Below are 12,883 nucleotides of genomic sequence, written 5' to 3' on the forward strand. Positions count from 1 at the left end.
GAAGGGTTGATGGGTGATTATGGCAGTAGGTTTTGCGATTGTATTTAACCCAGGGCAAGGTGCAGATGCTGTGGGAGAAGCTGGCAAACCCAGAACTCAACAGGAGAGTTCTTTGTGTTCAGCTTGCATTCTGAACACCTTTCATCCAAGTTGGTGAACTGCATTGTGTTTCAGGGAAAAAGCAGGAAACAAAGAACAAAGAACAAAGAACAGTACAGCACAGGAAACAGGCCCTTCGGCCCTCCAAGCCTGTGCCGCTCCTTGGTCCAACTAGACCAATCGTTTGTATCCCTCCATTCCCAGGCTGCTCATGTGACTATCCAGGTAAGTCTTAAACGATGTCAGCGTGCCTGCCTCCACCACCCTACTTGGCAGCGCATTCCAGGCCCCCACCACCCTCTGTGTAAAAAACATCCCTCTGATATCTGAGTTATACTTCGCCCCTCTCAGCTTGAGCCCGTGCCCCCTCGTGATCGTCACCTCCGACCTGGGAAAAAGCTTCCCACTGTTCACCCTATCTATACCCTTCATAATCTTGTATACCTCTATTAGATCGCCCCTCATTCTCCGTCTTTCCAAGGAGAACAACCCCAGTCTACCCAATCTCTCCTCATAGCTAAGACCCTCCATACCAGGCAACATCCTGGTAAACCTTCTCTGCACTCTCTCCAATGCCTCCACGTCCTTCTGGTAGTGCGGCGACCAGAACTGGACGCAGTACTCCAAATGTGGCCCAACCAGCGTTCTATACAGCTGCATCATCAGACTCCAGCTTTTATACTCTATACCCCGTCCTATAAAGGCAAGCATACCATATGCCTTCTTCACCACCTTCTCCACCTGTGTTGCCACCTTCAAGGATTTGTGGACTTGCACACCTAGGTCCCTCTGTGTTTCTATACTCCTGATGACTCTGCCATTTATTGTATAACTCCTCCCTACATTATTTCTTCCAAAATGCATCACTTCACATTTATCCGGATTAAACTCCATCTGCCACCTCTCCGCCCAATTTTCCAGCCTATCTATATCCTGCTGTATTGCCCAACAATGCTCTTCGCTATCCGCAATTCCAGCCATCTTCGTGTCATCCGCAAACTTGCTGATTACACCAGTTACACCTTCTTCCAAATCATTTATATATATCACAAATAGCAGAGGTCCCAGTACAGAGCCCTGCGGAACACCACTGGTCACAGACCTCCAGCCGGAAAAAGACCCTTCGACCACTACCCTCTGTCTCCTATGGCCAAGCCAGTTCTCCACCCATCTAGCCACTTCTCCTTGTATCCCATGAGCCTTAACCTTCTTAACCAACCTGCCATGTGGGACTTTGTCAAATGCCTTACTGAAATCCATATAGACGACATCCACGGCCCTTCCTTCATCAACCGTTTTTGTCACTTCCTCAAAAAACTCCACCAAATTTGTAAGGCACGACCTCCCTCTTACAAAACCATGCTGTCTGTCACTAATGAGATTGTTTCGTTCTAAATGCACATACATCCTGTCTCTAAGAATCCTCTCCAACAACTTCCCTACCACGGACGTCAAGCTCACCGGCCTATAATTTCCTGGGTTATCCCTGCTACCATTCTTAAACAACGGGACCACATTCGCTATCCTCCAATCCTCAGGGACCTCACCCGTGTCCAAAGAAGCGACAAAGACTTCCGTCAGAGGCCCAGCAATTTCACCTCTCGTCTCCCTGAGCAGTCGAGGATAGATGCCATCAGGCCTTGGAGCTTTGTCAGTTTTAATGTTCCCTAAAAAACCTAACACTTCCTCTCTTGTAATGGAGATTTTCTCTAACGGGTCAACACCTCCCTCCGAGACACTCCCGGTTAACACGCCCCTCTCCTTCGTGAATACCGATGCAAAGTATTCATTTAGGATCTCCCCTATTCCCTTGGGTTCTAAGCATAATTCCCCTCCTTTGTCCCTGAGAGGTCCGATTTTCTCCCTGACAACTCTTTTGTTCCTAACGTATGAATAGAATGCCTTAGGATTCTCCTTAATCCTGCCTGCCAAGAACATCTCGTGACCTCTTTTTGCCCTTCTAACTCCCCGTTTGAGATCTTTCCTACTCTCTCTGTATTCCTCCAGAGCTCCATTTGTTTTCAGTTGCCTGGACTTAACGTACGCCTCCCTTTTCATTTTAATCAGATCCTCAATTTCCCTGGTTATCCACGGCTCTCGAATCCTACCTGTGAAACATTGTCTATTTAAAACAAAACCCTATAAAGAACAATACAGCACAGGAACAGGCCCTTTGGCCCACCAGGCCTGCACCGGTGCATGATTTCTATCCCTCTGTTCACCTCCCGTTCATGAGTCTATCACGATACACCTTGAACGTTGCTAACATGCCTGCTTCCACCACCTCCACTGGCAAGATTTTCCCCACAGAAAGGGAGACCACCAGTTTAGGGGAGAAAGACTCTCCCCTAAACTTACCCCCTCTCATCTTAAATGTGTGCCTTCTTGTAGTCGAGCTTTCCACCCTGGGAAAAACCCTCTGACTATCCACCCTATCTGTACCTCTCATAATTTTGTAGACTTCTATCAGGTCTCCCCTCAGCTTCCATCTTTCCACTGAAAACAATCCGAGTTTATCCAACCTCTCCTCATAGCCCAAATCCTCCAGACCAGGCAACATCCTGATAAACATTCATTGCACCCTTTCCAAAGCATCCACGTCCTTCTGGTAGTGTGGCGACCAGAACTGCACGCAATATTCCAAATGCGGCCTAGCGAAAGTTTTATACACCTGTAACATAACTTGCCAACTTTTATACTCGATGCCTCGTCTGTATGCCTTCTTGGCCACCTTATCCAAATGTGTTGCCACTGTCAGGGATCTGTGGACCTGTACGCCCAGATCCCTCTGTATGTCAATGCTCCGAAGGGTTCTGCCATTTACAGAATAATTCGCACCCGAATTTGATCATCCAAAATGCATCAACTCGCGTGTTATAAAAATAAATGATTAAAGACTATCCTTATGCATAACAAAATTACAGCTTCATACTGTAAGTTCTCTGCATTACAATATTAGACAGTGCAAAGTATTGTGTGCTTAAAAAAAGGCAATTTGCTTAAGCTGTATTTTTAAACGCTCCTTTGTTTGCGAGAAGGAAGAAGACTTGCAGTTTGTGTTGCTGCTCAGAATTATTTACTACGTTTCCTATTTTAACATTTTTTACTCATTGGTGCAACGCTTTACAAACCCAAATCATTGATGCACATGGCGAACAGATGGAGTCCCAGAACAGAATGCTCTGAGTCATTGCTACACAATCCCATTCGCTCCCAGAAATTTGCCTTTACTCTCATCTTGTGGGAGGCGATGGCCTCGTGGTATTTTCGCCAGACTATTATTCCAGAAACTCAGCCAATGCTCTGAGGACCCGGTTTCAAATCCTGCCACGGAGGATGGTGGAATTTGAATTCAATAAAAATTAAGTATCTACTGACGAGCATGAAACCATTGTCGATTGTCGGAAAAACCCATCTGGTTCACTAATGTCCTTTAGGGAAGGAAATCTGCCGTCCTTACCCGTTCTGGCCTACATGTGACTCCAGAGCCACAGCAATGTGGTTGACTCTCAACTGCCCTCAGGCAACTAGGGTTGGGCAATAAATGCTGGCCCAGCCAGCGACGCCCATGTCCCACAAATGAAAATTAATGCAATGTATTATCCTTCCCTAGTTTCATACCATTGCCCAGTCCTGTGTACTAATTCCTGCATCTAGCTCTTAATGGTGAGTTAACTCATTACCTTTCCAAGATTTGCCGAAGTCCAAACTGGTGCCATTGTTCTCCACTAACCTCCTTTAACCGCTCTATTTGCAACTTGTATCTCACCATATTATGATCACTGTTGCCAAAGTGCTCGCTTACATTTAATTTATCTACCTGACCTATTTTGTTATTCGCAACCAATTTTAGCAACACCTTCTTCCCCTTTGTAGGTCAAATAAGGAATCCTGCACACATTTTAGAAATTCTTTTTGCCTCATTTACCACATCCCTGTGCTGTAATCAATGGATGGATGATGAAACTTCCCTGGAAAAACAATGTTGGAATTCCTACTTGTCTTCCTCAACTGTCCGCAGATTCCCTCTATAGTTTTCCTTCCACAACTTAGCTTCCCAGCCATTACCAGTCTTATCCCACGGAATAAACCACCAAGAATTCTGGCTGAATATCCCTCACCTAACTTGTCACATAAAGACAGTTGAATGTGCGAGACTGGCCACAATGGAGTTGAACTGAATGTCAATCAGTGAAATGTGAAGACAAGAAGATCCAATTCTCGGGAAGGACTTGTGGATTAACTCCCCTTTCTGTGTGACACCGGCTCCTCAAAAATTCTGTTAGGCCTTCTGTCATGTGAGTGTACCTTTAAGAAAGGTTTTTAAAAAATCATGCAGCTTACAGCTTCAGTGATGTCATTGGGGGTGGAGCTAAGCTGTGACAGTCAGGTGATATGGGTTTCAGTTTCGTTTGTGGCAGTCAGGTGATGGGGGGTTTTCTTTTGGGCTTTCAGTTTCGTTTTGGGGAGTATGCTGGAAGCAGTTTAGCAGCAAGCTAAGAAGCAGTCTCTCTCTCTCTCCCTGTTCTCTTTGTTTGGTTCTGAAACTATTATCAGTTAGCTGAGGGAGAGGCTTATTGCCATCCTGCCTTAAAGAAGCTGTGTTTTGGGAAACAGATTCGACTACAATCTCTTCTGAGTTTCTTCACAAGGGATTTTCAGCATTGAACTCAGGAGGCTGGATTCCTGTAACAAGTGGGCGTTAACCTATGGTGTATAGTGTTTATTTGGAAGTTTGTGTGTTTTAGATGTTGGCTTTGGTTGGAACACAATAGAGATATTTCCTTAAGAGTTATACATTATCGTGGTTGTTGTGTTTCTTGTTTGTAATTGTTAAAAGTTCTTGCTAATTGTCTTACTATACATTTCAACAATATTCTTAATTAAACTTTGTTTTTGATAAAAGCTCCTCGTGGGTCAGTTGAATCATGCCCGGAGTGAAACCTCTCATGCTCGTCCTAGCCAAATTCACCGTAAAACGTTACAGGTCAGGCGAGCTTCATAAAACACCTTGAAGTATCCGACCTGACTTGTAACACTTCTTAGTAACTGGTCGCTGAGTTATTCTTAATACATCCTTGTTGTGCAAGGACAGACAACATCTTCTTGAAGCCTCAGCATGAATCTGAGGTGAGGGCTCACCAATCAATGCCTCAAAATGGGGGTTATCTTTCCCGGAGGGGCTTGCTCGATCTAAAGTTTTTTAATTAATTCGTGGGACATGGGCATTGCAGGCTGGCCAGCATTTATTGCCCATCCCTAGTTGTCCTTACTCAGAGGACATTTGAGAGTCAACCACCTTGCTGTGGCTCTGGAGTCACGTGTAGGCCAGACCGGGTAAGGACGGCAGATTTCTATTCCCTAAAGGACATTAGTGAACCAGATGGGTTTTTCCGACAATGGTTATCAGTAGATTCTTAATTCCAGATATTTTTTATTGAATTCAAATTCCACCATCTGCCGTGGCGGGATTTGAACCCAGGTCCCCAGAACATGAGCTGGGTTTCTGGATTAATAGTCTAGCGATAATACCACTAGGCCATCACCTCCCCAGTTACCTGTCCTTGAGTTTTTCTTCCATCCCACTGCCCCTCAACAGGTTGAAGGATCTGCCAAACACTGTGACACAAACCCAAAGGTGCAACATTATGGAATCAAGCCCACTCGCTCCCCAAGTCGATCACACGGCTGGTGGTCTCTCTCTTTGCGCGGAGAGCCAACAGGACGGAACTAGTCTGAACTCACGTGTAGGCTTCAAAATCTCCATTGTTGATTGCTTCGATGAGTTGTTCGGTAATCTTGATGATGTCCTGCTTGCGTGCTACAAGTTGTGGAAACACAGAAAGAGGGAGAAAAATGAAGAGCTGTCACAGTAAAGTGTCAGGTGTCAGAACATCTGAGATTCCAAAAACTCCAATACTTGCTGTGAAAAAAAGTTATAATTTCTAAAACATATCAGGCAAATTTAACTGAATTGAGCACATTTTTCTTGAGTACAATTCCAAATTACACCAAGATACGGAGATGCCGGCGTTGGACTGGGGTGGGCGCAGTAAGAAGCCTCACAACACCAGGTTAAAGTCCAACAGGTTTATTTGGAATCACGAGCTTTTGGGGCGCTGCTCCTTCCTCAGTTGAGACGTTAAGTTACACTAACGTCTGTGCCTCTGCGGTGCAAAAATAATCCAGCGCGGTCGAACATGAGGTTGCCTTCTGTAGTATGAGGCTGTAGACACTGATCAAGCGAAGGGCATTAGACTCGCCAGCCTATGTGTGTAACAACAGCTCTGCTTCTCAATGGAAACGTTCACTTAAGCCACCTTCGACCACCGTCTCCAGGGGAATAGCTAACATGGCTTAAAAATCGGTGGCAAACCCTCCCTTCGAATGGAGATTTCAAAAGTTGCAGCACCAGCCCAACAAGAGGAGGAGCTAATCACACGGGTACTCACCTTCCAGACCTTACCCGCCTGGTCTCACTGCAGCACGTTTGCATCAATATATTCAGCAGAAACCCTGACTCACCCAACATTTACCTAGTGATCACAGGGGTGAGTGTAGGAGTGTAAGCATGAGATAGAAACTAGGATACACTCAGCAGCTCAGAGGAAAGCCGCCAGAACACAGCAAATAAAAAAATATCAGCGTCACTTACATTCAAGTGAATTCCACTCGAAGAACTCCCTGCTCTTTACACTCTTAGTTTCCCAATAGGTACAGGATAATTCCCAATATGTATAGGAGAATTCCCAATATGTATAGGATAATTCCCAATAGATACAGGATAATTCCTAATAGGTACAGAGAATTCCCAATATGTGTAGGATGATTCCCAATATGTATAGGATAATTCCCAATAGATACAGGATAATTCCTAATAGGTACAGAGAATTCCCAATATGTGTAGGATGATTCCCAATATGTATAGGATAATTCCCAATATGTATAGGATAATTCCCAATAGATACAGGATAATTCCTAATTGGTACAGAGAATTCCCAATATGTGTAGGATGATTCCCAATATGTATAGGATAATTCCCAATAAGTGTAGGATGATTCTCAATATGTACAGGAGAATTCCCAATAAGTGTGGAATGATTCCCAATATGTATAGGATAATTCCCAATAACTTGAGTTGCCCATTACAACTATTCGAGTATTTCTGAAAAAGGCAATGCAGTCAAAGTTTTTCCCTTGCACTCATCAAGATAGAAGCAACAATGCTAATTGTAAATGATGACCACTTGTTCTCTGCTTGAATTTCCAGATGCACGAGGTGTTTTCACTGATGAAGGTGATTTTCACTTGGTGTGTGCACCTGGCTTCGGAGAGCACGAGGCTCGCCCTCTTCCTCCCAGCAAGGAGCTTGTGCTCATGCGCCACTCTGAACTCCTTCCTCAGGAACAGGTGGGCGGTTGACAAAAGGTGCCTGTGCCATTTGGGCCTCTTGGCCGCAATACAGACCGCTCCTGCTATCCTGCACCAGTATCACCAGCCTCCATTAGGAACTGCACTGACCCAGCCACCAAATTGTGCTTTTAGGCTCACTGGTTGAGCAGAATGTAGTTTGTTAAAGTAAAGTAACACTGCTGTAGACCAAGGTTTCCTCATGACTCATTTGCTCCCTTGAATAGTCCCTGCTGAGGTGCAGTCCCGCTGTCACGCGCTACTTAGGGTTGCCAATATTGGTAGGACCTTTTCCTGGAGGTTACAAGACCTCCACTGCCCCAACTGGCCAAACAGCCTTTATATCCCCATCTTTAACGTTGTATAACTAACGAATAATCAGCTCAAAAAGTAAAATCACGCCCGCCCATGATTTTCTGACTGGGTTCTCTGCAATAGGGTTCAGAAGTTTAATCTCGCCATGTTGGCCAATCTAACTAGACTGTCTCAAAAGAACATTGGGTCTAAGCCAGTGGTGGGCATCCTGCGGCCTGCGGGGGAGGGGGTCACATGAGGCCCATCTGAGTGCGGCCCAACGAGACATTTTGTTGATCTTTGCCCACGAGCAGGGTTGTCACATTCCGCTGATTTCCGTCCGTGCAGTTTTTTTTCCCGACCGATATGACAGAAGTGATTCTGTCGCAAGGGCGAGTGACATGAGGTGGGTGCTGATTGCTCACACCATTGGCTGAGAGAGCCGTGCGCTCCCTCTGTGTCCAAAGCGTCAATATTTCGTTTGTCTTTACCATTTGAAGTTGATGAGAGTTCCATTAATATATAAATGATGAAGCATTTTCTATAACTCTTTATGAAATATTCAGCGTGTATTAAATGTGTTTAATCTTATTCATGGGGTCACGGTTAGTGAACAAGCCCGATTTCAATCTTGTGGCCCACTGAGATGAAGACAGGCCACTCATGCGGCCCACTCACGAGCCAAGGTTGCCCATCACCAGTCCAATCAAGTTTAAGTTTATTTATTCCGGGTGTTCCGGTTTCCCCTCTCAGTCCAAAAGACGTGCTGGTTAGGTGGATTGGCCATGCTAAATTCTCTCTCAGTGTCCCCGAAAAGGCGCCAGAGTGTGGCGACTAGGGGATTTTCACAGTAACTTCATTGCGGTGTTGATGTAAGCCTACTTATGACATTAAGAAATAAACAATGTGGAGATGCCGACTTGGACTGGAGCGCAGTGAGAAATCTCACCAACACCAGGTTAAAGTCCAACAGGAATCACGAGCTTTCGGAGCGCTGCTCACCTGATGAAGGAGTAGCGCTCCGAAAGCTCATCATTTCAAATAAACTTAAAGCTTAAACATCACATGGCTGTCCAGGAATTTCTCCCACATTTATCGCCCCACCACTGGGGCGTGTTGGAATGATTTGCAGGTCGATACTCAACCCTGTTTGGCCATGTTATGAACCCACCTTCCTTTGGACCATCTAGGCCTTGGATGAGTTGCCACCTCGGGCTGGATGTATTCCGGGAAACGATGGTGGAAGTGGGGTTACGAAAAGGCAGTGGCATGGCGCCAGCGGGATAATGGCTTCACTGGCCCAATTTCCCACGCACACCGTCATCTTACCCCATTTCCCCTGGCCACTGCCTCAGATTCAGTTCTCTTTTGAAACATTTATTCCTCTCTGCGGTTCCTCCTTTCTCTCCCCGGCAACAAGCACCGTGGGGACCTTTAAACATTCAATTCCAACTTCTGGCTTGGACAGGGGTTTTGTCCAAGGGTCCCAAGATTAGAAGAAAACAAGCAACGCACCACTCGCAATGCGCTGACTGAGTGAACAGGGCATTAGTTGGGCAGCAACTGACATGACGCTAAACATTATAAAAGTCCTTGGACTGCCCTTTCAATTCAGTGAAATGAATAATTTAACCAGCACCTTTCTCTGGCAGACAGATCTCCACGTGAATGCAGACAGTATCTGATGGATTTACTTGAACTGAGATGCGTTTGAAATATCAAACACTTAACTGGTGTAATCTCGCACCAATACTTGAAGGCCAGAGCCACACGCTCCACCTGAACACCATTTGCAGAACCCGGAAGCGTGCAGCACACAGACAGAATCTGCAACACAACAGCGGCTCGGAACTGTAGTTCCACTCTGTCCGCCTGTCTGTCCCCGTTGGTGAGCTCGCTTCTACGCAACCTCGAATCTTGGTCACATTTACTGATTTAAGTTTAAGTTTATTTATGAGTGTCACAAATCGGCTTACATTAACGCTGCAATGAAGTTAGTGTGAAAATCTCCGGCGCCTGTTCAGGTTACACTGAGGGAGAATTTAGCAAGGCCCAATCCACCTAACCAGCACGTCTTTCGGACTGTGGAAGGAAACCGGAGCACTCGGAGAAAACCCATGCAGACACGGGGAGAATGTGCAGACTGCGTACAGACAGTGACCCAAGCCAGGAAACACAGAATCCTTCAGTGCAGAAGGAGACCATTCGGTCCACTGAGTCTGCACCGACCACAATCCCACCCATTGTGGTCCCCATAACTCCATGCATTTACCCTAGCTCGTACCACTGACACTAAGGGGCAATTTAGCATGGCCAATCCACCTTATCCGCTCATCTTTGGACTGTGGGAGGAAACCGGAGCACCCGGAGAAAACAAACAGACACAGGGAGAATGTGCAAACTCCACATAGACAGTGACCCAAGCCAGGAATCGAACCCAGGTCCCTGGCGCTGTGAGGCAGCAGTGCTAACCACTGTGCCACCGTGCTGTCTGTTATCAGAGATTCCCTAAGCACCAAGTGAGGAGAATTATCTAATTTTGAACATGTCTCTCGATCCCAACATAATGTAGGGAAACAAACCCATTAACTTGGGTTAGTGTTTATGCCGTTAATTTCTGATTACTATTCCCAGCGACGGGGGTGCAAGGAGGGGAGTAGAAGTGAACCCTTGGCCTTTTAAAATCCCCTCAATTGCTTTTAAAAGTCACCAGGCGGTTGTTGGCGAATCTGGAAGAATCTGGGAGGATTCTCACTCTGGAGTGAGGTTCGAACCCGGAGCTTCTGGCTCAGAGGTAGGGACATTACTCAGCGCAGCATGTGGATGACAGCTGCAACAATAATTTAACAACTATAATGGCAATAGTGGCTTTAAAATGGCTTTTCTGGCTGAGAGTTAAGCATGCTGGGATTTCTTGTGACCAGTGGCCTAGAGTTTGTCAATGGACATAAGATGTCAGATTTAACAGCTTGTCCTTGGCAGAGAGGAGTTCTTTACAGACTTTTGGAGCCAGTGTTCCTTAACTGGGCATTGGAGTGTAAACAATATGCACTTAAGGGGCCTAGGGTGAGGTCTGGAGTGGCCGATGCCATCACTCTGGCTTATTTGATTGGCCTAATCGAATAATGCAATTGAGGTTACTGATCAAATCATTGGCTGGATGACAGAGAATCTTCCGGAAGTGAGTGGGGAATTGTGGATAAAAAGACATGTGAGCCTTTGTTTGCCAGCGATAACTCGAAGAGACTAACCATCGCAGGAAGACCTGTGCCCTGAAGGATGCTTCAGAGAAGAAGATGATAGATCTAGAATATTTCTTGGCCAGGCTTTCCTAAACTCGTTGGCATCTATTTTCAGTTAAATAGTTAAAGTTGATGTTCAGTTAGAGTTATAGTTCAGTGAGGAGTTAATGAGTTGAAACTGTTTATGTTTGAGTTGGTGCTAGAAGTGTTAAATAAAGAAATAATTGAATGACTGTCTTTATTTGTCTCATTAAACTGGAATGCTTGGAAGGTGTTTAAATTAAAAGCTGTGTAACAAGCACAGGAACAACTACATCACCGTGCAGCAACAATGAACGGACTTCAAATGGACTTTGAGTGCAACTCAAATTGAGTATAACCGCAGAATTGCAATCCAAGTGCTTTTCAAGGGCAGCTGGCGATGGGCATTTGATGCTGCCCTGCATCCCATGGAAGGACAAAATAAAAATCTCACTGGTGTAGAATTCAGTTGGGGTGCGACTGCTATTTTAATGCACTCACTAACCCATTTATCTTAAATTCATTCATGGGTCAAAGTCATGCAACTCGCCATCGATCTGGACTGTGGGACTGCCTGGCGTTGTTAGACTTCTTACTTTGGAGTGCCTCTGATACAGGGACTGGCAGCTCACCACCACCTTCTCAGGGGCAATTGGGGATGAGCAATAAATACTGTTTAAGTTTATTTTTAAAAAAAAATTTATTAGTCACAAGTAGGCTTACATTAACACTGCAATGAAGTTACTGTGAAAATCCCACAGTCGCCACACTCTGGCACCTGTTCGGGTTACACTGAGGGGGAATTCAGCATGGCCAATGCACCTAACCAGCACGTCTTTTGGATTGTGGGAGGAAACCGGAGCACCCAGAGGAAAACCCATGCAGACACGGGGAGAACGTGCAGACTCCGCACAGACAGTGACTCAAGCCAGGAACTGAACCTGGGTCCCTGGCGCTGTGAGGCAGCAGTGCTAACCACTGTGCCACCGTGCAACTGGTCATGCCAGTGACGTTCCAAGAATGAATAATAAGAAAATGGGGTGGTGCAATGATACTGTGCTTTTAAGAAATGTATTTTAGCCATGTTTGTGTGCTGAATGTGTTTATAAGTCCCGTCCATTTTATTGGAGCCATTTTGTCTGGATCACAGAGCACTGTATTGTCACTGCAGCAACATGATTGATCTTAATTGATACAATGTTTGTTTTAATCTGAATTAATGCAGAGTTCTGTTGCATTGTGTTTTCCCCTGAGATATTGCAGAGTGCGGTTTGATTAGGTTGATTGGCTTGTAGGGTCATATGACTGGGTGCAGCTTGGCTTTCGCATAGAACTCAAGACAGTTTGCTTTTGGGATATTTAGAGAGAGGTTGCTTTCTCTGTATCTCTTGCTCTGAAATCAGCCTTTCTTTCAGAGATTCTATTGTTTGAGAACAAAATTACAGCATAGGAACAGGCTCTTCAGCCCTCCAAGCCTGCACCGACCATGCTGCCCGACTAAACTTGAACCCCCTACTCCTCCGGGGACCATATCCCTCTATCCCCATCCTATTCATGTATTATTTTAGCCAAGGCGTCAGCAATTTCTCCCCTTGCCTCTCTCAGTATTCTGGGATAGACCCTATCTGGCCCTGGGGAATTGTCCAATGTTTGGGGGGTGGAGCTTTCTCTAGAAGTTGCTGCATGAGGATTAGAAGACAAGTGCCTGTCTGGGTCAGTCTCCAGAAGGGTCAAAAGGCTGGAAATCTGTTACCTACATAAACATTTTTGGTTTATGTGCTAACTGGTTCTAAAGAAGGGGGAGACTGCTAAATTGGA

General features: G+C 45.5%; 1 protein-coding gene across 6 annotated transcripts in view; it reads right to left on the reverse strand.

The window, feature by feature from the left end:
- LOC144480213 (calcium/calmodulin-dependent protein kinase type II subunit gamma-like) overlaps positions 1-12,883 on the reverse strand; it is a 463,856-nt gene that overhangs the window by 18,445 nt on the left and 432,528 nt on the right. For all 6 annotated transcript variants that reach the window (XM_078199435.1, XM_078199441.1, XM_078199439.1 and 3 more), the window contains one exon: positions 5,845-5,920. In XM_078199435.1, coding sequence (XP_078055561.1) covers positions 5,845-5,920 — 76 coding nt within the window. The remainder of the gene's footprint in view (positions 1-5,844; positions 5,921-12,883) is intronic.

Source organism: Mustelus asterias, chromosome 28, assembly GCF_964213995.1.
Source record: "Mustelus asterias chromosome 28, sMusAst1.hap1.1, whole genome shotgun sequence".
NCBI lineage: Eukaryota > Metazoa > Chordata > Chondrichthyes > Carcharhiniformes > Triakidae > Mustelus > Mustelus asterias.